Here is a 26763-nt window from a genome sequence, read left to right on the forward strand (position 1 = left end):
TATATTTGGACAGTTTTAACAAATTTATCAAGTTGATATTTCCATCTACTTTTTAGGTTCAAGTTTATTTTGTCGTGTCTTATCTTAGCAATAACTCAGTGGTGAGAGAGCAGTGCATAGGGACATGTGGACATTCAGTAAGCCTAGTCTAGCCTAATTTTAAACTATATTTAAAGAATCATTGCTCAGTTAAAAAGAACAATTGAAATGTAACAATCAACGAAATTTTAATAACATTAACGATACTTATTCACCACTCCAGAGAACCCCAGCCTGTAATTAAAAACTCTGGCTTTCAGAATTCGTCGTATGTCCCATGCCCCACGTACTGCGATTCAAAGGGGCCATTTCAATTTCTCATTCTCATTTCTCATGATCAAATCTGCTAGTTTTGCACTGGTATTCTGCCCATACTGTATATTTTGTATTTATAGAGTCTATTTTTGTGATCAACGTCTCGTTTACAACCTTCAACTTTATCACAGTTAGATTTTACTATTCCTATTCATTATTATATGTTGCTCCATATCCTTGATGCAAATTCGTAAATTGTAAATTCTGATCACTTACAATTTCCTGATTCTAATTTCCGATTACTGCCCCCCTAATTGGCCTCTATATGATATGATTCTATATTTTATTCTAGTTTTACTATTATCAATAATTTACTATTAATAGTTTTACCACTACCCTCCACCAGATGGCGCCTCATGCTCGAGACAGCGTCTAACGTGCGCCGTCACATATGTAGACGCAGCTTTCACTGGTCACATGTCCTAATCCTCGCCTTCCTATTGGCTGAGCCCGGAGCCCCGCCAGAGTCCGGCACAAACAGCGCCATAATCGAATCTTCTTCCCAGGCCCTTCACGCGCCGCGTTCTTTTGGGATTTTTATACGTTTTAATTCAAATAAAACTCTTCCACCGACTCAGACACACTTTGACGGATATATTTTAATTACTTCCGTTGGTAAAAGCCGTAAAAGTTCAGCTAAAAAGTGTAAAAACGCTGTCGCGCTTCTACCGAACTACGCCGAGGCATTGTTTACGTCTCCACAGCCATTGGACTTTAACATGTTTTAATTCAAACAAACTTCATTTACTTGCATTATCACACTCTCAAGGATATATTTTACTGGTCTGAAAGAAGTAAAGTCGTGAATATTGGATTAGAAACGCAGCGGCTGATGTTTTGGGTGTTCGGGGAAGGAGCGACATTTCCCGGGTGAGGCAAGCCGCTAAAGACACGACCCGGGCGGACACGGAGAGGATGAGCTGCCCGGTGAACCTCCGCGCCTTGCCCTCCGCGGTTTTCGAAGAGGTTTTTAATCCGGAAAATGTGCGAGCAAGGTGTGTAAAATAGGAAATAAATAGCCTCCAATAAACTACAGCGTTGTTTAAATTTGTTCCAGCTAGTCATTCATTGCTTTGCATAAAATTAAAATTGCGTGCATAAGTAAATGTACTTATTAATTAGTCTTTATGTGCACTTGTTCTTGTTTTGCAATGTATAGTTAAAGTTGGATGGTTTAAAAGTTAAATACGACCCCCGGATAGAGGTAGTGTGTTCAAGACGTTTCACACAAAGAATAGAAAAAACAACTAGTATCAAAACTAGTACTGCATTTACTAAAACTACTATTATCAAACTACTGCTACTACTTTTAAAATCTGGCCTTTCTTAAAAAACTACTTTAACTAAAACTATTAAAGCCAAACTTTTACTACTATTACTTTAATTAATTGCTAAAACCTATTATTACCAAAGCTACTATTATTGTTTAAACTATTATCATCTAGCAACTACTAGTTATAATACTTTTTCTAAGAATTATTACTAAAACTTTTACTTGAACTTCACCTAGAATGTCAAATTAAATTGTTTGTAAATTTCTTTTTAAGGACTATACCTTTGCCTTGTTCAGTCCTTCAAAATTTTTGAGCTTTGTTGTTAGCAGAACACTGAAAATGAATGTATTTATGATCACGTGCTGCATGTTTTGGGTTTCTCTTTCAGGCGGGTGACAAACTCTCTGTCCACTCTGAGCTTCCCTAAATCCAGATGTGCTTTGTGGGATGGGACCCCAACTGGAGACAAAATGCTCCTGCATCTTTGTGCACACAGGTAAAACTCGTCTTTTGCGTAATCTAATCAGGTTCACTTCTGATATACTATGTTTGGGCTGCACTTTGCTGCCTTCCTCACAGTGTCACATGAGGTTGCTGATTTAAACACATTTTTACACTGCCTTCCAGTGTGGACTAGTTGACATTGCAATTTGAATGGATGCAATTACCAAATTGCAAAGGCTACTGTTTTTAATATGTTATCATTTTCTCCACAAACAAAATCTCTTCATTCTGCATAAAAACTGATAACCCTGTAGATCTGTACAAACATGTTTTGAAATGTATGTCAGTCCTTATTTCAGTGTTTTATTATTCTGGATGTGTTTAAAATCTGAACAGAACAGAATGCTATTATTAAAACATAATTTGCAAATCTAATCGTGTTTGTCAAAAAAGCCCTCCTATCTCAGAACTGATTCTGTATTGAAAATTGGTATTAAAACCTTTTAAATACAGTACTGCAACACTCTGTAGAGAATTCAGTCGTAAAGCCCTCTTGCCCAACATAAAATAAAAAAACACAAGCAAACAAATGGTTTAGAAAACTCTTCAACTGGACAGCACATTTTGGTTTCCATCAAGAAACTTTTTGGAATTCTGAGGGAACTGCTAATCTGAAAATCCTTGTGTAGTACAACTTTTTGTTGTGATTGAAAACATCTGGATGACTGAGGGATAGCATCAATCGATTACTGGACAAATCTACAAATACATAATCCAATCAGACCAGAGAAATTGTGGTAAATTCCAGAGGCTCTGGGGTCAAACATACCTGTCCTTTTCAAAACTAAACCAACACTTACTCTGTCTCGTTCCACTGTTTTGATGCTTCGACCAATCAGATTAAAATTTTCGTTGTGGCATTCCGCTTTTTCATGATCACTTTCAGCGAGAGCCGTTGGAGATGAATAAATGTCAATCAGTCTCCTGATGTGCCACTTTATTTGAGTTTAATGTTTAAACCTAACCATAAGTACTAGAATGTGATTTTTGTAGAGGTGAGCACTCCAAGCAGTATTCAGCACCTGTCTGATTGTTCCCTTGTTGTTCCTCAGAGCTCCTTGTGTGCAGCTGACAGAGAAGGCCCTGCGCTTGGCTCAGAGACACGTGCGACACAGCTCCAGACCTCAGCTGCACTGCTTCTTCCTGGGCTCTGTGTGTGTGGACTTAGGTCAGACTGGAACTACTGTAGGCTCTTATATCAGATCATAAAGGCAGAATGTACAGGTCTACATCAGAGCTTTGTGGTGTTTTGCAGGTGAGGAGGGTGTGACTGTGACTCTGGACCGATTTGATCCTGGTCGGGACCAAAATGGCATCCGTGTTCCTTCTGCATCCCTTCCTGGAGACGTGTGTGCTTCCTGTTTGTTCACCTCTGACCCCAGCGCTCCTGTCCAATCGGAGGCTGAGCTGCATCAGGCCTTTAAGGTGAGACTGGGGCACATGTTTTTCTTTTCTGAGTGTCCAAACTCACAGAATGATCTTAAATTCAGTGTGTTTGGATCTATTTGTTATGGCAACGTCCAGGCATGTCGCTAACAGCTGTGTTTGGCTCAATAGCACCAACAAGGATTAAACTCGGCGCTTATCTCAGTGTAGTGAAACCAGGTTACAATTATACAAAATTATTTCAAATGAAGTCAGAGTTTGAATTTAAATGGTGTAGCACAGCTTAACTCCATTTTTAAGTAGTGCTGCAACTAATGATTATTTTGGTAGTCGGTGCTTTTTTCTTTTTTATTGTCTAGAAAAAAAATGATTTCAATTGTACACTGAGGCTTTTTAAACACATTTTTAACTAAATAAGGGTGAAGGTTGAACTATGGTAACTTCTACATGTATTATTGATGGAAATTTGAAATTGTCTATTGTTTTTTGACATTTTGATTCAATAATGCTTTTCTTATAATACTTATGATTATCTAAATACAATTATTTTTCATAGTCGACTAGTCATGGTTTGTTGTTAAATTGTTGCAACCTAATTTTAAGGTTGTCTAAGGCAGTTTAGTTTTTGGTAAACTGAAAATAGCAGGCATTGTAGGACTGGTGGTGGTCAGAGGTTGCAGGCACAGTGTGGTTGCCACTTTGTCCCTGGGAAGCTGTGTGGGTTAATGACATTTAAACAGTTCTTTTTATATATACACGACAATGTGATCTTTAGTGTTGTCATTGTGCAGATATTTCAAAATACAAGACTGAGTTCAATGATAGTGATAATCTTTTCATGTTGTCTGCATTGATCTTGTTCTAGTCCACGTTGCTCTTTCTGCTGTTTATAAGCGCAACCAAACTGTCCATAGTACTCAGACTGTGTTTTTTCAATCCTTGTCATGGAGACTTAACCACCACTGTTCTAGGCTTGTCAAAAGTATCAAAAATCAGATGCACATCGAAACTAGATACTCATTTGAGCAAGTATTGACACAAAAAGTCACGTTCAGAGGACAGAAAGTAACCATTCCTGAAGTATAAGACCACATAGACTAGTGTACACAAATGGACCACTAGTAAACCTATCTGGACAACATGGGGATTCTGCAGGCCACATGGTAATATAAAAGAAAGTACTTTGATTTAATGTTGAAAATGACATTCTATTGTCCAAAGAAAGAGTATATAAAGAAAGAGTATCAGAATCGATATTGAGTATAGAGTGTATTCAAAACTGAGTTTGAACAACAACAACTGGTCTTGACAACACTGCACTGTTCTTTCAGTTATTCACTTTAATTGTTTGGGTCCATCATGAATCTATTTTATTTATAATCTATTTTTATTTATATATATATATATATATATATATATATATATATATATATATATATATATATAATACACTTTTTTTTTTTCTGTGTGTATTGTATTATAAACAGGGCACCCATGGAAAAAGACAGCCCAAGTGTTCTCATAGGGTTCCCTCTATAAATAAATAAAATACAAAAAACTATTAACAACTTCATACCCTTCTGTTCTCCTAGGCCTTACAGCAGTCCATCTGCGGTCGTCAGTCCTTGGACCTGTCTCAGATCCTCAGACTGCGACTCCACGTGGTCTGGACCCAGGCTCTGGACTCGACCCACTTCAGTCTGACCTGGTCCTGTGTGAGTCCAGCCACGAGTGTGCATGTGGAGCCCATAAGAGCTGTGCACGTGATCCCCACCGCACTGCTACGAAGTCTCACCAGCCCAGCCAGACCAGCAGCCAACAGCAGGCAGAAGGGGTGAGAAGGACTGGGAGACTAAAGGCTTTTTCACATCGAGGATTTAAACACAGCTGGACTGAAAACTATCAGACCTCAGAGGATTTCACACTAGGGTTGTCAAAGTATCGAAAATCAGATACTAGTTTATACTATAACTAGTATTGAAACTAGATCATTTGAGCAGGTATCAATACTAAAAATGACATATTCACAGGACAGAAATGAACCTTTCCTGAATAGATTTTGAATGATCTTGAGCTGTATCAGAACAAGTATAAGACCATATAGACTAGTATACGCCCATGGACCACTATGGAACCTACCTGGGCGACTGAGGGATTACACAGAAGGCCATATGGCAATATAAAATAAATTACTAAAATTTAATTTTGAAAATCACATTCCATTGACTAAATAAAGTGTGTTTTTTTATTATCATCATTGTTGTATCAGAATCGCTATTGAGTATCCAGTCTATTCCTTAGTAGCAAAATTGAGTTAAAATCTTTAATATTGTGACAACACTATAGCATTGTGAAAATCCAAACATAAGCTCCTCCTTCTTTGGCCAAAAGCTGTAATAACACATAACACAACACTGTATTGTCCACTGATGTGATACCATGCAGATTACATTTTATTGATAATTACATGAGTTTGTTTACAAAAAGTCCTCTCCAAGCAGTTTAGACATTAGTGCTGCCTGCTGTTGTACAAAGAAATTACATCATTGGTAAATTTTGCTCAGTGCAGATAGATTGGAGTTTTTAAACATGAGAACACATAAGGAGATGCAGAGAGATGAGCTGTTGTCCTGACTTAGTGACTGGGGAGGTCGGATTAGAGAGAAAGATCTTGACCAGAATGGGGGCTGTGCTGAGGGGGACTGAAGTTGGGGCTGACAGATTGATGGTTTTTGATGAGTTTTGTTGTTCTGTAATGTATTCAGTTTTGTGACGATGGATCAGACCCGGAAGCTGCTGCTGTTATTGGAGTCAGACCCTAAAGCGCTCAGCCTGCCTCTGGTCGGAGTGTGAGTTTAAAACTGTTTGCTCTTTTCAATATATTTTAATAGTGTGTGTGTTAGTGATGAAGATAAAGTAGATGCATAGCTCTCATGTTTAACAATGTGTTGTTGTTTTCAGCTGGTTCAGTGGAGCCACTCACGTTCACAGTCCTCAGGTGTGGGCCTGGACTCTGCGCTTTCTCTACAGCGCTGCCATACAGGACCGGTGAGTATTGCACCTCACTCCCATTTTATAGAATTGGTGGGAGTTGTTTTTCATTTATCTACAAAAAAACATTGATTAAAAATCCATACCCCCCCCCCCCATACCTTTTCAGTCCTATTGAAAATGTATGGGCAGACCTGAAAAGGCATGTGTGAGCAAGGCGGCCCACAAACTTGGCTTAGTTACACCAGTTCTGTCAGAAAGAATGAGCCAAAATTCCTGCCAACTATTGTGAGAAGCTTGTGGAAGGATATCCAAAACGTTCGACCTGTCATACAGTTTAAAAGCAATGGCACCAAATACTAATGAAATGTATGTAAACTTCTGACTTAGTAATGAAAGTAATCAAAATTTGTCTTAAAGTTCTCTCATTATTATGGCATTTACCAAATAGAAATATTTTGGTAATCCTAAATGGAAATGTTTAGTCTGATTTCATCTCAGAAAATGAAACCAGAGGTTTACATACGCTATACAAAAAGACACATGTTTTTTTTCAACTGTACTTTCTTTACACCATGAAGAATGTAGGGTATAAAAGAAAATATTGTTGCATTTGTGTGTAACATTCTGAAAAAATAGGGATGTAATGATTCAGAAAATTGATACTTGATGCAGAACTCGGGTTTCTCAATACACTGCGATGCAAAAATGTTCTATTGTGTCTCCAGAGTGCTGTCAGAAAGTGGGAGTTTCCTGCTGCTGTTATTCGCCTCCACTCACAGAGCTCCTCAGTTTTTTCAGTGTAAAGTCAACGGACCTGAACTTTGCTACCAGCTCCTCACTGGGAACCACAGCACCACACTGTACCAGGTAATGCACTGTACCACAGCACCACACTGTACCACAGCACCAGACTGTACTGGGCAATGGACTGCATCATACCACCTAGGGATTTGCAATAGGCCAAAAGATTGGGGATGGGGGGGAAAGTGAGCAGAGAGCTGCATTAAACAGAAGTACTGAATCACAATCGATATGGCCAAAATAGCGGATCGTCACTGGGAAGAGATCACAATTGGATTTATCGCCATATTGCCCAGCTCTAATTCCACCACACTGTATCAGTTAATACATAAAACTATTTAATCACATAGTATAGATAAGTACTACTAATGACAGGTGTGTTTACCGAGCATTTCCTTTTGTGTCCAGAAGGTGTCGTCGGTAGAGGGTCAGACTCTGAAGTGTGAGCTGGGCTTAGACACCAGCTCCAAACAGATGGAGGTCTTCAGACAGGTGCACAGGGCCTTCAGCAGGTCTGATCTAATTTATCTTATCATCACTCTTGTAATGTGATCTTACGTAACTGTATACTTCTCTTACTCTCTCTCAGCTCTCCAGCAGGGGCGCTTTCTGTGGCTGATCAGGACTCTGGTGTAGAGGATGAAGACCTGTCCCCCAGACCATCCCCCAGCCCACACCCCTCAGTCCAGCAGGTCAGTGCGGGATTCAACTATAACACTACACATTTAGGGTAGATATTAAAGAGCCCATATTATGCGATTTTCTGATTTGTTATGTTGCTTCCTCATCAAAAACATACATGGAGTTGTTTTATTTCATTCACACAAATTTAGCACACACCCTGCATGTTTAGGCTAGGAGTTAGTTAGGAGTTCTTCTCTCAGAACAGAAAACACTCTGTTCCACATTGTGATGTCATGTGGTAATACAGGAAGTGCTCCACTGTATTTTGAGACTCCATGCACTTTCACTAGAATCATTTGAATACTTTCAGCACTGGAATTTCCAATGTCTACTAAACAAAAGGTAAAAGGTAACTAGCTACCACTTCATGACATCACAAGGCAAAACAGAGCATTTTGAGCTTTGGAGATGTAAACATCCATCCATCCATTTTCTTCCGCTTATCCGGAGCCGGGTCGCGGGGGCAGCAGTCTAAGCAGGGACTCCCAAACTTCCCTCACTCCAGACATGTCCTCCAGCTCCTCCGGTGGGATCCCAAGGCGTTCCCAGGCCAGCTGAGAGACATAGTCCCTCCAGCGTGTCCTGAGTCTTCCCCAGGGCCTCCTCCCGGGATGTAAACAGATTAATAATAATAAAGTGTTACTCAAACAAGTGTGAATAAATGTTTTGTTCATTCACACATGTTTGAGTAACACTTTATTATTATTAATCTGTCTACATCCCCAGGTATGTTTTTGAGGAGGTAACAACATTTTAGCATTGCTTAAAGCTCACAAGAGTAAATTTTTCATAATATAGGACCTTTAATGAACAATCTATGGTTGTAAATGTACTCGATTAAGAGCTTGTTTCCATCAGCTGACCCAGAAATGTAGTTCACATCACATCACACCCTCAGGGAATATTGACAACATCGGTTGCAAGGTATCAATAGTCAAGTAATTTTTTTTTTTATATTGTTTTGCAATAAGTTCTTTGAAAAATGATTCAGAAATGTAAACCGTTTGACCCTTCTGTTCATCTTTATTTAATTATTAGTGGACAAAAATATCAGAAAATGCATTTTACATTTTACATTTTTACAATCTTCAGTCATTACTATTTTTTTTTCTCCCAACATGGCAAATGAAACTTTAACTGCATGTAATGTATGCTTTCTCTTTCAGGCTCGTAAGATCCAGCCGTCCGTGCCTGAACTTTCTTTGTTGATTGATGGAAGCGTCTCCTCCAATCATGACCTGGAACTGTCCTTCCCCAAACCCCAGGCTCCACCCGATCCTCCAGCAGACAGGAAGCCTGCCTCTCCTCTGCAGCTCCACAGCACTCCTTACTCCAACCTGCAATCCAACTGCTCCTGCTGCAAAACTGACAATTACCAGTGTACTACCATCCACGCCACACCGGGACCCAATCAGAAAACACCACAAAATTACCAACAGAATACCCCTGTCATCCAAAACATCCACCAAACTCGTTCACGCAAGAATTCTTCACCATCTAACCGCCATTGTTCACCGTCAAACCAAAGGCAATCCTATACAAATCAATCAACAACTCAACAAACAACAAATTCCCCAACGACAAACCCTCAAATCGGTTCACATCCCAATTTGACGCCCTCTCAACCAGCCTCAAGTCCGCAACAGCTTGCTTTGCTTTCTTCCAATCACCAAACGCAGATTCCAACCACAAATATTCAACCCACTTTGCAAAATTTCTCCCCTTCACCTTCCAATCGAGCCCAGAATCTTGCAAGTCAATACTGCTCCATGGAGAAAACCGAAAACGCTGTCCAAAATCCCCTTAAAACGCCACAACCTCAACCCAGTCCAATTACACCTATCTTAAACAACTCTGGAAATTCAGACTTATTGTCACAACAACAAAATGAATTCCAATTTCAGCTTTCCCAGTCCACAAACCTACATTTAGAGCAGCTAAGTCAGCAAAATGTAGCTACAGTTCCGTCCTTCACCAATAGAATTCCGAGTGTGATGGCACCATTTTGTGGACATGGTCAAGTGGTGTTCACACCTCCGCCTCCTCCTCCGGCGGCCTGTGTTAATGCCTGTTGTCAGCAGAAGGTGGCACTCTCATCGGAGGAGGCCTATCAACTATTACTGCAGCAAGACAGGCAGCTACGGCTACTGCAACAACAGGTGAATCCTCTGCTCAATCTGACCCTCTCCTCAATCTGACCCTCTCCTCTGCTCCATCTGCTCCTTTCCTCTGCTCCGTCTGACACTCCTTTGCATCCTCTGGTCCGTCTGACCCTTTCCTCTCCATCTTCTGCTTCATTTGACCCTCTCCTCTGCATCCTGTGCTCCATTTTGTCTCTAGGTCCAGATGCTCTTGGAGGCTCAGGGGAGGCTCCAGTCAACTCAACAACAGACAGAAACTCAGACTAAAAGCACAGCCAGCATCGCAGTGGGCACAGGTGAGCTTCAACCCAAACTTAAACTCTCAAAACTCATATCTGTTCCACTGCCAATGATGGAAAGAATACTTTAATACAGGTATTCAGTATTCTGTAACTAAATACATTTTCAAACTGTAATTTGACCATACAACAGAATAGGTTGCAAAATGTAATATTGTATTCTGAATAATGTTTTATGTGTAATGTTTGTTGCACCATCTCCTATGCATGCCTATGTATCTCCTATGCCTATGTATTTATCAGTAATTTGTGAAGGAAAAATCACACTTGCACTCACCACAAAAACACATTTTCAATGTATTCACTAATACTGTGCAGTTTAAAGTCTAACTTTCATGACCAAATACTGCCATCTATACCTTTGATTTTTGGCAAGTAACAATATTTTGAATACCACCAGATTAACTTAATGGAATACATTTAGTATTCAAATTAGTATCCTATATACATATTCTGAATACATGTAATAGGTTCCTGGACTTCCCAAGATTGTCTACTTGCTCCTGAGAAGTTTAACCCAGAGACACTGATGGATGGGTCACATAAAGGACACATTTCTCAACATGAAAATATTTTGAGACTAAAACAAATTATTCCTGAAGTACACAGTTGTCAGTCCCTTTTGTTTTATCGTAGATAATCTGTGTTGAATAAGACATTAAGCATCTTTTCTAGAATTGGTCATAAAAATTTTGTTTGTGCAGGAGCATCTCTGTTCTGGCCAGAGCCTCCTCTGCTGCGCCGGGACTCCTCCACCTCTTCTCCTACTCCACTTTCTCGCTCTGTCACTCCTGTAAGAGGCGCTGTCTCCCCTCCCCACAGCCCACACAGAGCCAGCCCCCCCTCCAGACCAGGGTCAGGTGATCAGCCTGAACTCAGAGCCCAGAGAAACACCACTGTGATGGAGTCGCCCGCTTCTCCTGCTCTTTCTCAGAATGGGTACATACACTTTCTGTCCAAATCTCTGTGTTAAATAACCACCAGCGAGCAAACAAAAACTGTTGAAGTGTTTGGAAGAAAATTGCAGAAGAGAAATAGACATTGACATAGACATTGCCGCACCTCCTTTTTTCCAATACTTTGGAGTGGCTCTTTCTCCTAGTAAACAATCTAAAATAACCTGATAACCTAATCAAAGGAGCAAGGAAATGGCAACGAATAACAACGAAGTTGTTTGTTCCCAAGCCTCAGGGTTTGAAAATGCCACTCTTTTAAGTAAATGTGCTGAGGCTAGGTACATCCGGTGGCTGTGCAGCCTGCCGATCATGCACAGAAGTGCTCTTTCCCCACGCGAGTGTGCCCAAGGCCGAGCAGAGTAGCTAGAGCAGAGTGAGTCGGCGCTAACAATTAAAAAGCAGTTTTTGATTTTCAGCTGAGAAAATGTTTGAAAAAAAGGCAACAAAATCCAACCTTTGTGAAAGCTGTAGGTCCCTTTCAGCTGAAAACCAGGATTTTTTTTTTTATTACATTGTGCTGTATTAGCTGAGTGTTTTTTTCTCTGGACTACTAATGGACTGGCTATTAGTCCAACTCGTGTCTAAGTTGAAATAACCTATCCAGATTTTATAATAGATCCATGTTAGTGCTACAGTACTAGCAGAACTGTGTTCATCACTGCCCCCAATGTTTTACACATATACTGACACTACAAATTGATAGCATAGCAAAGTTGTAAAAGTGTTGTCCTTTCCACTTAAAGCAGCTCCAGTGTTTAATCCTGGTGTATATATTTTTGTGTTCAGTCTGAGTAGTGTGGACAGCCCTGTTCTGGGGGAGAGTGTGAGCATGTACGGCCCTCAGGAGGACCACCAGGGCACCTTCTACCACAACCTTATGGTAAAAAACACACTCCAACCAGTGCTTACATCACTAATAATCTGTAAGAGCTGTGCAATTCATCCCATTTTAACCATATAAAGTATTGCTTAATTATGGAAAAAGCTCATATACAATAATATTTAGTTCAAATTAATTCACAATTATAGGAAGCCAGTAGAGGAACAATAAACTCTAGATTCATGTTTTCAAAAACACTGTAGATGGCTTTGCTCTGGTTTTCAATTACAACATGCCTTGATTAAAATTGTATTTATTGCACAGCTTTAACCTTAACAGAAGTCGGTGGATGATCAATTCAGTTCTTGTGAATGTTATGAGTGCTTGTTCTGCCCCTTAGGTAAGCCTTAAGCAAAGCCACTGGCCAGATTTATAGTGCCTTTAAAACATGAATCAGACATACACAATATTTTTTTTTTTTTCCAAATAACCATGACTTTTAATTAGGGATACATCGATTCCAGCTTTTTCAGTCTAATTCTAATACTAATATTTCAATACTAGCTTTAAGTACCAGCCATTACCCAATATCCAGGTATACCAGTGCAGATACTGAAAACAGCATTTATGTCCTTCAATCAAAAATAAGAAAAAAAAAAAAATCCAAATGTGTTCTGTAGCTATTATTTATTTCTGAAATAATTACAGCTTTCTGTACATTTCTGGGCCCACTATGATCAGTAAATAGTCTTATTACATCAATTTATATGTCCAACCAGGATATTGGCTGAACCAATTTTTGAAAACATTGTCAGATTAGTGCATCCCTTATGAACCAAATAATTGAGCAACCCTATGGTGCATTTAAGCGCCTAAAGCTTTGATGATTCCTGATGTTTTGATTGCATAACATTTGGTGTTTTTCAGACGCAGCTCAGCAGTCGCCTGCAAGAGGAAGACCAAACCCAACAAGAAGTGAAGGATCCCAAACAGGAAGAAGGGATACAGAGGCTGAGTCTCGATCGCCCGCTGTCTAAGGCTCACTCCTCTCATTCCTCCTCTTCATCTTCAGCACAAGGTCAAATGTCAGATCAGGTCCAAGCTCCAGTCCAGAGTCCAGGTCAGGTCTTGGCTCTGGTGCAAGGCTCTAAGAAGAAGAAGTCCCCTAGAGCCAGTGACAGAGGTGGAGAGGATGTGGTTTTGAGCGCCACCCTGAGGAGACTGCAGCAGCTCGGAGTGAACCTGGACAAACAGGAGCTGAGTGAGAGCGAGCAGGCCAGAGCTAAAGCTGTGGAGAGTGCCAGGTAAGCACCAGATCAAGGGCAGACTAGAATGCAGTTAGTTCTAGCTTCTGTTTATTATGTAGTATTCAGGCTTTTTCAACTACTTTTGGATTGCATTGCAAGTAGAAGAACATGTGATCACAATAGTTCCTAATATACAAAAAATATTACCATTGTAATTTTATTTAGGCCCATTGTAGGCTTTCTATGATGCGAATACTCATAAATTCCTGTTGCTTTGGCTATAATCTTCCACAGTATGGCACAAAACTTTAACTCCATGGAGAATGTTTCAAAGTATCGTTTTAAAGAGCGTGTATTATGCAGAAGTGACATTTTTGAGCCTTTTACCATGTTATACCTAAAGTTCTCTCATGAAAACATGCCTGTGGTTTTAGACGTCATCCATCTAGATAATCCTGGCATTGTATCCATTGTAGTTTTGTTTTGTTTATAACTTAAAAATGTCATACGTACTAACTCCTCTCTCTCCTCCTGTAGCACCCTGGCCTGTATAAACCCGGCAGCTGTGGTCTCCCGTCTCTCAGCCCCCAATCCCTCCCTCTCCCTCCTCCTTCAGCCCTCCTCCAGCTCCGACCTGAGCCTGGAAGCCAACGCCATTGCCCTCCGCTACCTGTCCGACCAGCAACTTACCCGCCTCTCTGCCCCAAAATTTCCTCCACATTTATCTTCCTCCACAGACATCACCATCCTGTCCCCAAACAACATGTCCTTAGCCACACGCAAGTACATGAAACGCTACGGGCTGATAGAAGAAGAGAGTGAGGAAGAGGAGATGGAAGAGAAGGAACAGGAAGCGAAAGGGCGGCCATTTTGTGAGGCGCTCTTGCCGCAGAGTCAAATCATCCGCGAGCTCAAGCCCAAGATGCAGCTGCTGACCGGAAAGAGACAAAATGGCTGTGAGGAAGACAAGGAAAACGCGACAAGGAAGAGCGCGGAGAGTCAGGGATCACTGGGGAATATTCTGGATTTGAGCCGATTGAGGCAGCTTCCCAAACTTTTCTGAGCAACTTTTAAAGCCATTTAGCATAAAGGCCAGGCTAAAAGGCTAATGACTGCGATCACACTGTAACAAAAGGGAAATTATAGTTGAATTTTTAGGAATTGTTTTAAAATTTGCAGTATAATTAAATACAGTACAAATGAAAACATGAGAATTAAGGCTGAACGATTTGGGGAAAAATATGTAATTGCTTTGTTTTCAGACAAGCATTGTGATTGGGATTAGATTTGTTAAAAATTCACATTTTAAACACGTCCAGGAGAGTTGACAAAAACACTAATGAAATATGAACTGATAAACTAACACAAGGATCACATTTCAGAACGTGCTTGTACAGATCTAAGCTACAGGGATGAGCTGTCTTTATGCAGAATAAGACGGGCTGTTTTGTCATTTGTGGTACTTCAGAAATGGCAGCCTTTGGAATTTGTGAATTGCGTTCATTCAAATTGCTATTTCGATTTGATTGAAACCAAAACTTAAGTTCTAATATTTTAAGTACTAAAAGCACTAAAAATGAAGGATTATTTTTAGGGACTTGCAAGCTAGTGAAGAAATAATTAGTTTTACTAATCTGAAAATGACAGTAATTATAGCACTAAAGGTCAGGGCATTTTAAAGAGAAAGTAGCATTTGTAAAAAAACATACAATGTTAAGTGTTATTAAATAACTCTTAAAAAAATTACAGAAAATGCACTCAAATTTGCCCCAAAAATCCCAGTATTATACATTTCCAAAAGTATAAAAGTTTTTGCAAAATTTTTCAATTAAATCCCATACATTTCCCTACAGTGTGGTCGCAGCCTGTAGTTTGGTCGTGTTGAATTTAAATGGTGCTTTTAATGTCTGTGGCAAATCTGCCTTTTTAACGTGTGCCTCTTTCTGTGTTTTAAGTGTTTTACATATTTTACATAAGATTTAGCTTTTATAATTTATGATTTCTAATAAAATGTATAGAATTTTTATTCTTATTTTGGCCCTTGTGTTTTGATTTTAGTTGTTAATGACAGGTATACATCATGTGTAGTAGTAGTGGAACTGTGTAGTATTTTGACGCCAGGAGGCTTTTTGTAGAACAAAGTAAAAAAAAAAAGTAAAAGCATCCCATTCCTGATAACTTTGTGCATAAAAAGACACTGTTGTTAGCAGAAGGTGCATTCACTTTCCTTCTGCTGGTGGGCTACAGAATGAAGCAAAAAAAGACAAAGAATGGATCAAATATGAACAATGCAGTTAAAATAGATACTGAAATAAAAACAAGCCTGTTCCAAATGAATGAACTTCATGTCAAAGTGCCACAGTGCAATAGTCATTCATCCCACAATATGAGAATCTCCTGTAGCCACAGCTGCCCTGCGGCAGGAGGAATGTGCAAAAAGTCAGTTTAGGTTGAGTTTTGGTTTATTTTAGGTTTTCTTTGAGTTTTGTTTAGTGTAAATCATGGAAACAGACTCCACGTGGCTAAACTCACTGAAAAGGTCACATTTATGATTTGATTATTTTCTGTATCACAAACATTAAGTGGGGAAGGATGATTTGTGGAGATATGAAGAATTCAATCCAATCCAGCCTGTGTGAACTTTTTTTTTTTTGGAGTCCGTGCCACCTGTGCTCTGGGAATGGCGCAGCACGACTCCTATAGGGTGAGCCGGCCAGAATCTCTGTCTGATCCACGCTGCAGTCATCAGTGAAATCCAGTTTGTTTTGGTTTGGTTTTATCAACTCAGTTTTAGCTCCACAGCCGCCCTGGGGCAGATTGACAGAAGTGAGGCTGCCAATCTGTGCCATCAGCCCCTCCAACAAATACTCACGCACACACACACACACACACACACACACACACACCCCCACACACCACATTCAAGGTGGAACCATGTTTTTTGAGGGGAGTATTCAAATATGAATGAAATTTAACTGCAGTTATGTTTATGATGAGAAAACAATCTTACAACATGGCTAAAGCATAATAGGACCTTTAAGAAGATATTAGTTTAGCTGATTTTACAGGGACCATGTACAGGAGGTGAACCTCTCTCTTGTGTCTGTGCTTTTGGAGTGTAAAAGTCTAAATGATGGGAGTGATTGGAGTGTTGACGTGAGTCTATCGATCTGTCCAAAGGTCTGATTCTGCTCTGAGGGACACTGACCTGCTCCAGTTCTGCTCTGTCTGCTGCGCTGAAGTAAACACATCTATATACAGGATATTCAAGCGTTCAGGTAGGATTCAATATTTTTTTTATATCATCATAATAGTTACAAGTATGATTTTCATGCCAGATGCCCTTCCATGCTCCTATCTCCCTGTAGAGTGTAGCAGACGTGGGTGCAGGTAGATTTTGTGTGGGTGGACAAATACAGTTTGACTAGTCTAGAATAAATGATTTGGGCATTTTTGTTGATGTATTTACTTTTTTATTGCAATATTTATGTCATACAGAGTCAAAGAATAGTAGTGTAGGCAAAATTACTAGGTGTTAATTCAAATTAGTTCGCACAGCTAAAAAATGTTTGTTTGTTTTTTTATTAAGATACTTGACCCAAAGTACTGCGCAATTTGAATGGATGAATTTCCTCACAAACAACCAAAATCTCCTGTCTGATTCTGCATAAAAAAAAACTGCTAACCCTGTAGTTTGGATCTGTACAAACATGTTCTGAAATGTGATTCTTGTATTAGTTTCTCAGTTTATATTTCAGTGTTTGTCAATTCCTTCAGATGTGTTTAAAATGTGAACTTTGAACAGAATCCTATTTTCATAAATTGCAAATCTACTGGCAATAACAATACTTATAACAATACTCAGAAAAATCACAATTTGATATTTTTCTCACTGTCATGTTGAAGCTCAGAAGTGTGGGTCATATAGGTTTTACAGTGAGACAGGGGTATATGAAGTAAAAGTGTCAATTATAGAAGTACAAAATATACATATACTTGTACTATGTTTGCTGACTTTCACTGCAAAATAGAAAGTCAGCTGTATCTTAGAGTCAAGGTCTTAATGGAGTTTATAATGTCAACCTCTCTCTTATATTTCTCTACTTTTTGTCTTTTAAAACATTAGATAGACAGATGATCCACAGATAGATAGTACCATCAGTAATGACATTCAAATCTTTTAAAAATGTTTGGAGCCTGGACCAAACGTAAAATAATGAGCGTTGTTAGCACAGTGGTCAATTTTGTTTATATAGCACTTTTTCATCTTCTACGCACAATCATGTCTATGTTCCAGCGTGCTAAACATCCATAGAGATGTATTAGCAGAAACAATGCATAAAAAAGTAATTGAAAGAGCTGTGGAATAACCTGATAAACTGCTGGGTCATTACTGGTAAATACATTTGTCACTCTAAAGTCAGAATACGTTAAATGAACATCGTGTTTAGCATCTTCAAATCTCCATTGTGCTAATTAAAGACTCTTTGTTCCAAGCTCTACTTACATCTTTTTCTACTCTCTCTCCCTCTCTCTCACTCCCCCTTCCTCCCTCCTTCTCTCTCTCTCTCCTCCTCTCTCCCCAGCATGCGCGTGTGTGTCTCTCTCCTCTTCCTCTCCCTACTCCCCCTCGTCTCCCTCGCTGTCCCTGACATCTGCAGCTCTAAACCCAAAGACTTGCCTCTGGAGCCTCGGTGCGTGTACAGGACCCCGGACCAGGACGATGAGCCCACAGCAACAAACACAGGTACTTCAAATCAGATGTAACAGTCTGATCTATGGTTTAGTCCTGGTTTACTCCTGCTCTGGTCTTAGTCTTGTCCCCGGTTTAGTCCTGGTTTAGTTCTGCTCTAGTCTTGGTCTTGTCCTTGGTCTTGGTCTGGTTGAACTTTTCTCTCTCCTCGGTTTTATCCTTGTTTAGTTCTGTTTTAGTCCTGGTTCACGCTGGTCTTTTCTCTCCCTGTGGCCACCACCACTGGCCCTGTGTGTTAGTCCTAGTTTAGTCCTGGGTTGATCTTTGTTTCATTCTACTTGAACCCTGGTTCAGTAGCAGTTTAATCATTTTAGTGTAGTCCTTGTTTAGTCCTAGTTTAGGTTTGGTTTAGGCTTGGTTTAGTCCTGATTTAGTCCTGGTCTAGTCCTGGTTTAGTCCTGCTTCACCCCTGTCTCTTTCCACAGCACTCACCACCCCAGACCTGGTTTAGTCCTCCTTGTTTAGGTTTTATTTAGTCTTGTGTTAGTCCTGGTTTAGTCTTGGTTTAGCCCTTGTTTGGTTCTGCTTTAATCCTTGTTTGATCCTTGTTTGGTCCTGGCTTAGTTGTGCTTTAGTTCTGTTTTAATCCTGCTTTTGTCCCGCTTTAGTTCTCCTTTAGTCCTGCTTTAGTCCTGGTTTAGTCAGACTTTAGTCCTGGCTTACCCCGCTCTCCTCTCTCCACAGCTCCCCCCACCTCAGACCCCGTTCCAGCGAACACTAACCCCAGAGTGTGGGAGCTGTCCCAGGCTAACAGTGCCTTCGCTATGTCATTGTACAAACAGCTGGGCTCCGGACGTTCCCCCACAGACAACATCTTCATGTCGCCCATTAGCGTCTCCACCGCCTTCGCCATGACTAAGCTGGGCGCGTGCAACCAGACCCTGGAGCAGATCATGAAGGTGATCCGGGAATCTAATTTACAAGTCTTGCTCCATGGCAGAACAGAGGCTTTGAAACCGTGTTCTAATGGTCCTGAGTAGAGCTGAAGGACAATATTATAATGTTCTCTCCTCGAAAACATGTCTGAAGAGGTTTTACATGTCACGCTGATTGTGTTGTGATAGCGCTCTGAAGGGGGAGTGACTTAGAGTGGACTTTTTAACTATAAAAGGTAACATGATGGTGTAAATATGTGGCAAGGCAAAACACGTTTACTTGTATAGCACAATTCAAGTAATTCAAAGTGCTTTACAGAATAAGAAAAAGACATTAAAATCCTAACACAACAAATCAAAACATAAATAATCATCATAAAATTAACATTAAAAGAGAAGAGTGCAGAATAAAAACCTTTCAGTCAGCTAATAATGAATAGTCCATAGTGTAATACCCACTCTTTAAGATTTGGGAGTGAAATATAAATTTAATCTGCGTTTTTAGTGAACCAAGAATTTCTTTAACCGAACACAGCCCTAATAAGGAGCTCTTGAAGTCAAAAATGTCCCCTGTCTTCATCTGATTGTAAAGCGTTTTATTATCCAGTAATCAGGAAGTGTGTGTTAGCATGCTAGTTGTTGTCAGGTTTACTGTCACGTCTTTGAAAGTTCTGAAAAGCATCCATAAACTCATTTGGAATAAGGTGTAGGTGGAGCACTTTCGCTGTATCCCGGTACAAACTTATTGCCTCTTTTGAGTAGGTTGATGTTTTAATGTTCAATGTCCCTGATAAATATTGTGTAATTTTGTCAGGTTTTTCAGTTCGACACTATTAAAGAGAAGACATCTGACCAGGTGCACTACTTCTTCGCCAAACTGAACTGCCGGCTGTTTAGAAAGAAGGACCAGACCACGGAGCTGGTGTCTGCAAACAGGCTGTTTGGAGAGCAGAGCCTGGCCTTCAACGAGACCTACCAGAACATCAGCCAGACGGTCTATGGGGCCAGGCTCATGCCACTCAACTTCAAGGTGAGTGTCAGAATGTGTTTAGACTGGGTTTAGACCTGGTTTAGACCTGGTTTAAGACCTGGTTTAATTTTGGTTTAGACTCAGTTTAGACCTACCACAACATCAGCTAGGCAGTCTGTGGAGCAAGGTTCATGCCACTCAACATGTGGAGTTGAGTTATACCTGATTTAAAAATAGTTTAGTCCCAGTTTAGACCTGGTTTAGACCTGGTTTAGACCTGGTTTAGACCTGGTTTAGACCTGGTTTAGACCTGGTTTAGACCTGGTTTAGACCTGGTTTAAACTTTAGTTAAATCTGATTAACTAGTTTAGATGTAGTTTAGACCAATTTCAACAAGACCTACTAGAACATCAGCCACACTGTCTAAGCCAAAATGCTGACTCTTAACTTAAAGGTGTGTTTATCTATGGTCTGTGGACCTGGTTTAGATCTGTTTTAGACCTAGTTTAGACCTGGTTTAGGCCTGGTTTAGCTCTATTTCAGTCCTATTTCAATGAGGCCATTAGAACATCAACCAAATGGTGTATAAAGCCAGACTCATGCCATTCAACTTCAAGGTGGTTGTGTCAGTCTGTGGGCCTGGTTTAGTCTTGGTTTAGCCCAATTTCTACAAGACCTACCAGAACATAAGTCAAGGGTCAGATGGAGCTGAAGATGCAGAGGCGAGGGTCAGAGGGAGCAGAGGAGAGGGGCAGATGTAATAATTGTTTTGTTTTGTAGGAGAACCCAGAAGGCTCACGGGTGACCATAAACGAGTGGATCGCTAATAAAACAGAGAACCGCATTAGGCACACTCTGCCTCCTGGAGTTCTGGACTCCACTACAGTCCTGGTCCTGGTCAACACCATCTACTTCAAGGTAACACAAGAGGATGACATGGCTCTATAGAAGCTTTAGAAGTCAGGTAGAACTTAACATAAATTAGGACAGATAAAAAAGAAATAAATCACATATCAGTCTGTTAAATGTTTTTCTTTTCAATTAAAATTATTTACAAAAAAATAATAAATAAGAGATAAATAAAATAAAATAATAATAATAAAATCATACAAGTTTGACTTTTTGACTTAAACTTTGCAATAATAGTTTTCATTCATCATTAGGTTTCCTGCAATTTACACCTGAGCTGCAGCCACATCTAATTTTGACAAAGCTGCATATGCACATATTTTTAAAAGCATCAATTTACACTATAAGCATCATCGATAAGCTGCTCCTGCACCGCTTGACTTTGTAAATTCTCATGTTTAAACATCACACTTTTTTATATTGCTTACATATTCATTGTTGCTCAGATGAATTATGTTTTAAAACTATACAAAAGTTGACAATAGCGACAATGCTTTGCATAGCAATAACAAGCCGTGGCAGTGGTGCTCATAGGCTACTAATTTAAGTTAAAGCGCTTTTTCCTTCATAATTGGTCTTTGACCTTGTAAAATGTACTTTACGAAAAACTGTACTGTTTTTAGAGACTTATTCATCAACGCGTAGCGTTAGACGCACATATGGCGTTGCTGGTGTACATTGTCCAAGAGGTTAAAATGAAAAGCAATTCCCGCACTTATGCTTACGGGCTATTAACAAGAAATGTAAATAAAAGTAAACAATAAAAGTAAAGAAAAGGGAACACACAAGGAAAAATATGGATTATTACTATGAAAAGGGTCACTTCCACAGATATGACTTGTAACTTGGAGATAGATAAGTTTAGTGCCATACTGTGGAACATCCCAAACAAAGTAATAACATCTCCATGGAAATAAGCAAGTGGCAGACCATCCACTGAAGTTACATAGTGCACCTTACCTTATTTTTTCCATACATTTCATACTTTTTATATAATCTAAAAATATATTGAGAAAAAGTATGTAATCTTTTAGGTAAAAATAGACAAAAACGCAAGTAAAAGCAGTTTAATGTGTGTGTGTTTAATGCACTGAAATATGTGTCCTTACTGTGCGCGGACTGGCAGCTCCACAAACCTCACTCAAGTAAGAGTAACATTACTTAAAATAATATCACTCAAGCAGAAGTACAAGTAGTCCAATAAGTACTGATCCAAGAAATTACTCAAGTAAGAGTAAAAAAGTATTTTGTAAAACTACTAGTCAAGTAGTACTCAACTTAAAGAGTAACTGTCAGGACATAATAGCTTTAAATTTGAAATTAATGTAATTGGAAGGAAAAAATAAAAAATAAATAATGTGTTGCCTTTCCAAAAAACAAACTAATATCTGAAGGAGCAGTACAAGAAACAAATTTACAAATCTTTGTTCACTTGTAGACTTACAGTGGGAAGAGTAACCAGCACTTCTCACTTCCCACTGTCTCAAGTAAGAGTACTGTTACTTCAATAAAAATATCACTCAAGTATGAGTAAAAACATGCTGACAGAAAAGTACTTTGAAAAGTACAATTTCTTAAAAAAGTTACTCGATTAAATGTAACTAAATATAACTTTATTTTCATTCTATTGAAATAGACTTGTCATTTACTTTTCCCCTAGGGCCAATGGAAGCACAAATTCAGCAAAGATAACGTGTTTGAGGTGGACTTCCACGTGTCCCCCTCTCAGACCTGCTCTGTTCAGATGATGTACCAGGAGACCAGGTTCAAATACAGGGACCTACCTGAGGAGAAGCTGCAGATACTCGAGATGCCCTATATGGGCGATGACATCACCATGGTGCTCATCCTGCCACACCAGGATATGCCTCTGTCCCAGGTAACAAATGAGAGAGAGGAAAAGTGACGGTTAAACAATCATGGAGAGGCAAACGAAACAGGTAAAATTTAGGAAAATATAATAAAGGAGACAGGAAATCAGTCAGCCTGTATCCCCTGTCTACTATTTGGCAAAACACGTCACCAACCTCGCCTAGTATGAATGTGGAGTGTGTGTGAGTCTTGGTGGTGGTTGTTGGCATAGACTGGCAGCCTCGCTTCCATCAGTCTGTCCCAGGACAGCTGTAACTTTTGCATTCTTCAAAATGATGACAGAGATATGATCCTTTTTCACCATTTACTGGGGTGCAATGCAGATATGTCTATATGAAGAGCCCTGGTGAAACAATAATACAAAAAAACATTGTAGTATAGGTAGGGTATAGGTTATTTTTGGATTCATGTTTTACTGACTATGAAACAATTTTGGCAACACATACAGCATTAACAGTGTCCCAAAAGCAGCACAGTCACTAGTCTGGTGGCTGCATCTCCACAATGATATCGAGACTAGCTGGACATGTTTAAGTTGGCTATAAGTGTGCCACGCTCTAGCTTGGGACTGGGGTCACGTGCCTCCAAGCAACCGTTAATAAAAGTGCAAGTGCTATACAATAAACATACAGTGTTAAAATAACGTGCTGGCAACATGACTACAATAGTAGGTTACCACAAAGTGTCGAGTGATTGAATAATGCACTGTAAAGTACTTTGGGATGGGAGGTGAAACATACCAGTAGTGACCATTTAGCATATCAAATAGTTTCACGCCTCTTTTGTTTTACGTTTTAACATTTTACCTGCTCTTGTGTTGTAATGTCATCTGAAATATGGCAATTATCAAGTGCCCGGAGAAAAATCTAGGTAAAATATTGGCTGTCCAGTGAAATGGTACAATCCTCGTACCATTTCAATCGTGTATTAAGTTATCTGGTGGTTTGTTTTGTTATCTTGTTTTTTTTTTCTATTTTATGAATTAGTCCATATTAGACTACAGTTTTGTTAAGGATCCTAGAATTAGCAGTATGTTCTCCATGTCTCAGATCGAGGAGGGTTTGGACCAGAAAAAGCTGAACTCGTGGATGGATTCGATGGTGGAGAAGACAGTGTCGGTGCACGTGCCTAAGTTCAAAGTGGAGGACCAATTCAGTCTGAAGGACAAGCTGGAGGCCATGGGACTCAGCGACCTGTTCAGCGCCGAGCGGGCCAGTCTGCCAGGTGAGAGAGTCCAGTCTGCCAAATGAGAAGATGAGTCTGACAGGTAAAAGGGGGAGAGAGGGACAGAGGCCAGTTTGCCAGAGTCTGAGAGGGCGAGGGGGAGGGTTAGAGAGGTCAGTGTGAGGAGGGGTGGGAGGGAGGAGTGAGTCTGCCAGGTAAAAGGGCGAGAGAAGAACAGAAGCCAGTCCGCCAGGTGAAAGAGAGGAGTAGTGAGTGAGGCCAGGTTGACAAGGAAAGAGAGAGGAACCAGAAAGTAGAATGAATCTGCCAGCTGAGAAAGAGAGGCCACGATGCCAAGAAGTCAGAAACGGTCCATGCCTGATTCCCTCCTGATTCACATAGATGTTTGGTTTAAAGTATATAAATGTTTGATTTAAAGTAGCACAAAGTGAGGAGTGAATGGTGTAAGTGGAGTGGGGGTGAGAGAGTGTCTTCTTCCAATAAAATGACTGAGACTGTGACTGAGTGATTTGTGTTGTGTTCAGGGATGCTGGAGGATGGCAGTGACACTCTGTTCATCTCAGAGGCCTATCACAAAGCTTTCCTGGAGGTGAGTCTGACCACAGTCCAGATCTTTAGTTAAAGCAAATGTAATAGTGTATTATAAAAGCAGAAATTTATGACGAAATGTCCAAAGGGTTTGAGAGAGCTTGGAACAAATTAGATACATTTAATTACCTACTTCCTCTTTTTAAAATTCCATTACACCAATTTTTAAGCGACCATATGTGAGATTTTGATTTTAAATTCCATACATGACCTAACTGTTTCCCCCAAACATGTTCAACTTAAATATAGCTTTTGCTGATAACAATCGCAATGCTTATTCTTAATTACAAAAACATTGGACATGATGGTCAGGTTGTTTATGTTACAATTTGATGTTTGTCTGAGTGAATTCTGAGCTTTCACATGACGCCTGTCCATATACTGAGAGTGAGAAAATCTTGTATGTGTCTCTATCTGCAGGTTAAGACACTGGCAACCCAGGTTAATTTGTGACTGTAATAGCTTTAAAAAGCAGTCAGAGGACCAGCTCCATACAGTGCCTTTTAATGTAATGTAATGTGATTCTAATGTGTGTGTTTGTGCGCACAGGTCAATGAGGAGGGCAGTGAGGCCGCAGCGGCCACCGCGGTGGTGGCCGTTGGCCGCTCTCTCAAACACGACAGAGAGGTGTTCATGGCAAACCGGCCCTTCCTGGTCCTTATCCGGGAGTCCACCATCAACTCCCTGCTCTTCATCGGCAGAGTGTCCTATCCCTGCAACAAATGATCACAGCACACACCTCAGACTACAGCTAGGGCCAGTGTGGAATTTATATGAGAAATATTCAAAAGTACTACAAATGTTTTAACTGATCATTTCTTTTAGTATCAAAGTCCATTCTCCCACTATATTTATCCAACCAAAACATCTGTATATGACCTGCCCCATGTCCATCTAACACTACAGGGACACAGGGAGATGGGAGGGCATTTAATATACAGGAATATAATAGAAGAATAGAAGAGCATCAGACACACAGGGATACAGGAGGATGAGAGTGCACCTTACACACGATATAAGAGGATGAGAGGGCATCTGACACAGAGATATCATAAAATGACATCCATGTTTTGAGTTGAGAGCTCTGTTTTGATGTTTAGAGGGAACTGAAGTTGCTTGCTGTGATAATGGTAACAATGTTAACTGTAATAACGCTGTAAGAAAACCATTATTAAGAATGTCATGTGTCAAAAGGAATGCTAAATTATAAAGTTAAAGGTGTAACTGCAATATAAAAATGAATAAAACAGATGTTCTATTTGTCTCATAGCCTTGACTTCAGTTGATATCGATCAATATATACATTTTGTCCAAAAGTAGTCCTCTGATATCGTGCGGTCCCCAATCTTCCAAATGGATTAATGTGTAAATGACAAACAAGCACAACTCCATAATCCCTACCTACTCCATGCTTCCCAGCTTCTCTTCATCAAGCTACAATCCTCATTCACCTACAGCCCCCTAATAAACTCCTGAACTGGATTTGGTTGCTGTTGGATTATTCTTAACGTTGAAGATATTACCTGGAATGAGAACTATCAAGGAGACACAAACATCAATATTTTTCATTTACCCTGCATAAAACTGCTTCACCAATCAATGATACTTATAGAGTATTTATAGATTATAAATGTGAACTATGTACATTTTTGCAGAAGGATTTGCTTTTTCTGATTAAAAGTACACACAGGACCAGAACACAAACTTTCTCAAACCCGCTCTTCTCACATTTCCACATCAAGCTGTTTTTTTACACTTTAGTAATATTTTTGTACATATATGACACCTCAGAACTGTGAAGAGGTGCCCCCGGCTCACAGTGCAAATCTATGTATTTTTGAGCAATTAAAAACACATATACTTAAATAATGCAAAATAAGTAAGTAATGTTATAATGCCGAACATTCTAAACAAAACAATATCTCCACTGACAAACAGAAAAATTACACAATGCACCTTTAAAGGGGGGTATAACACCTGTATGGGGTATTAACTGCTAACACGTAACATATGTAGATCACTGTTACCGTTTTGAAAATGCTATATTCACTGAAAACTTTAATTTTATCAGTTTCAATTTCGTTTTTGACCCTGTGAGGCCCCTGAGTCTGTCACTTACCCTTCAGATCGATATTACGACACAATCGACTT

At 39.8% G+C, this 26763-nt stretch overlaps 2 protein-coding genes across 2 annotated transcripts; both read left to right on the forward strand.

The window, feature by feature from the left end:
* The first annotated feature begins 1021 nt into the window (after positions 1–1021).
* Positions 1022–14580, forward strand: stil (STIL centriolar assembly protein). Its single transcript, XM_055221057.1, has 16 exons — positions 1022–1349; positions 2017–2124; positions 3185–3300; positions 3388–3557; positions 5111–5352; positions 6284–6367; positions 6480–6566; positions 7238–7379; positions 7722–7825; positions 7903–8005; positions 9164–10156; positions 10338–10434; positions 11142–11376; positions 12180–12273; positions 13141–13517; positions 13998–14580. Exons 1-16 carry the CDS (start codon positions 1270–1272, stop codon positions 14521–14523), a joined length of 3558 nt encoding a protein of 1185 aa, XP_055077032.1. The 5' UTR covers positions 1022–1269; the 3' UTR covers positions 14524–14580.
* A 2122-nt stretch (positions 14581–16702) lies between these two features.
* Positions 16703–25881, forward strand: serpinc1 (serpin peptidase inhibitor, clade C (antithrombin), member 1). Its single transcript, XM_033965533.2, has 9 exons — positions 16703–16738; positions 18047–18207; positions 18898–19112; positions 19903–20118; positions 20839–20976; positions 22628–22846; positions 23889–24063; positions 24549–24613; positions 25162–25881. Exons 2-9 carry the CDS (start codon positions 18048–18050, stop codon positions 25336–25338), a joined length of 1365 nt encoding a protein of 454 aa, XP_033821424.1. The 5' UTR covers positions 16703–16738; position 18047; the 3' UTR covers positions 25339–25881.
* Positions 25882–26763: the final 882 nt, after the last annotated feature.

This window comes from Periophthalmus magnuspinnatus, chromosome 4 (genome assembly GCF_009829125.3).
Source record: "Periophthalmus magnuspinnatus isolate fPerMag1 chromosome 4, fPerMag1.2.pri, whole genome shotgun sequence".
In the NCBI taxonomy this organism is placed as follows: domain Eukaryota; kingdom Metazoa; phylum Chordata; class Actinopteri; order Gobiiformes; family Gobiidae; genus Periophthalmus; species Periophthalmus magnuspinnatus.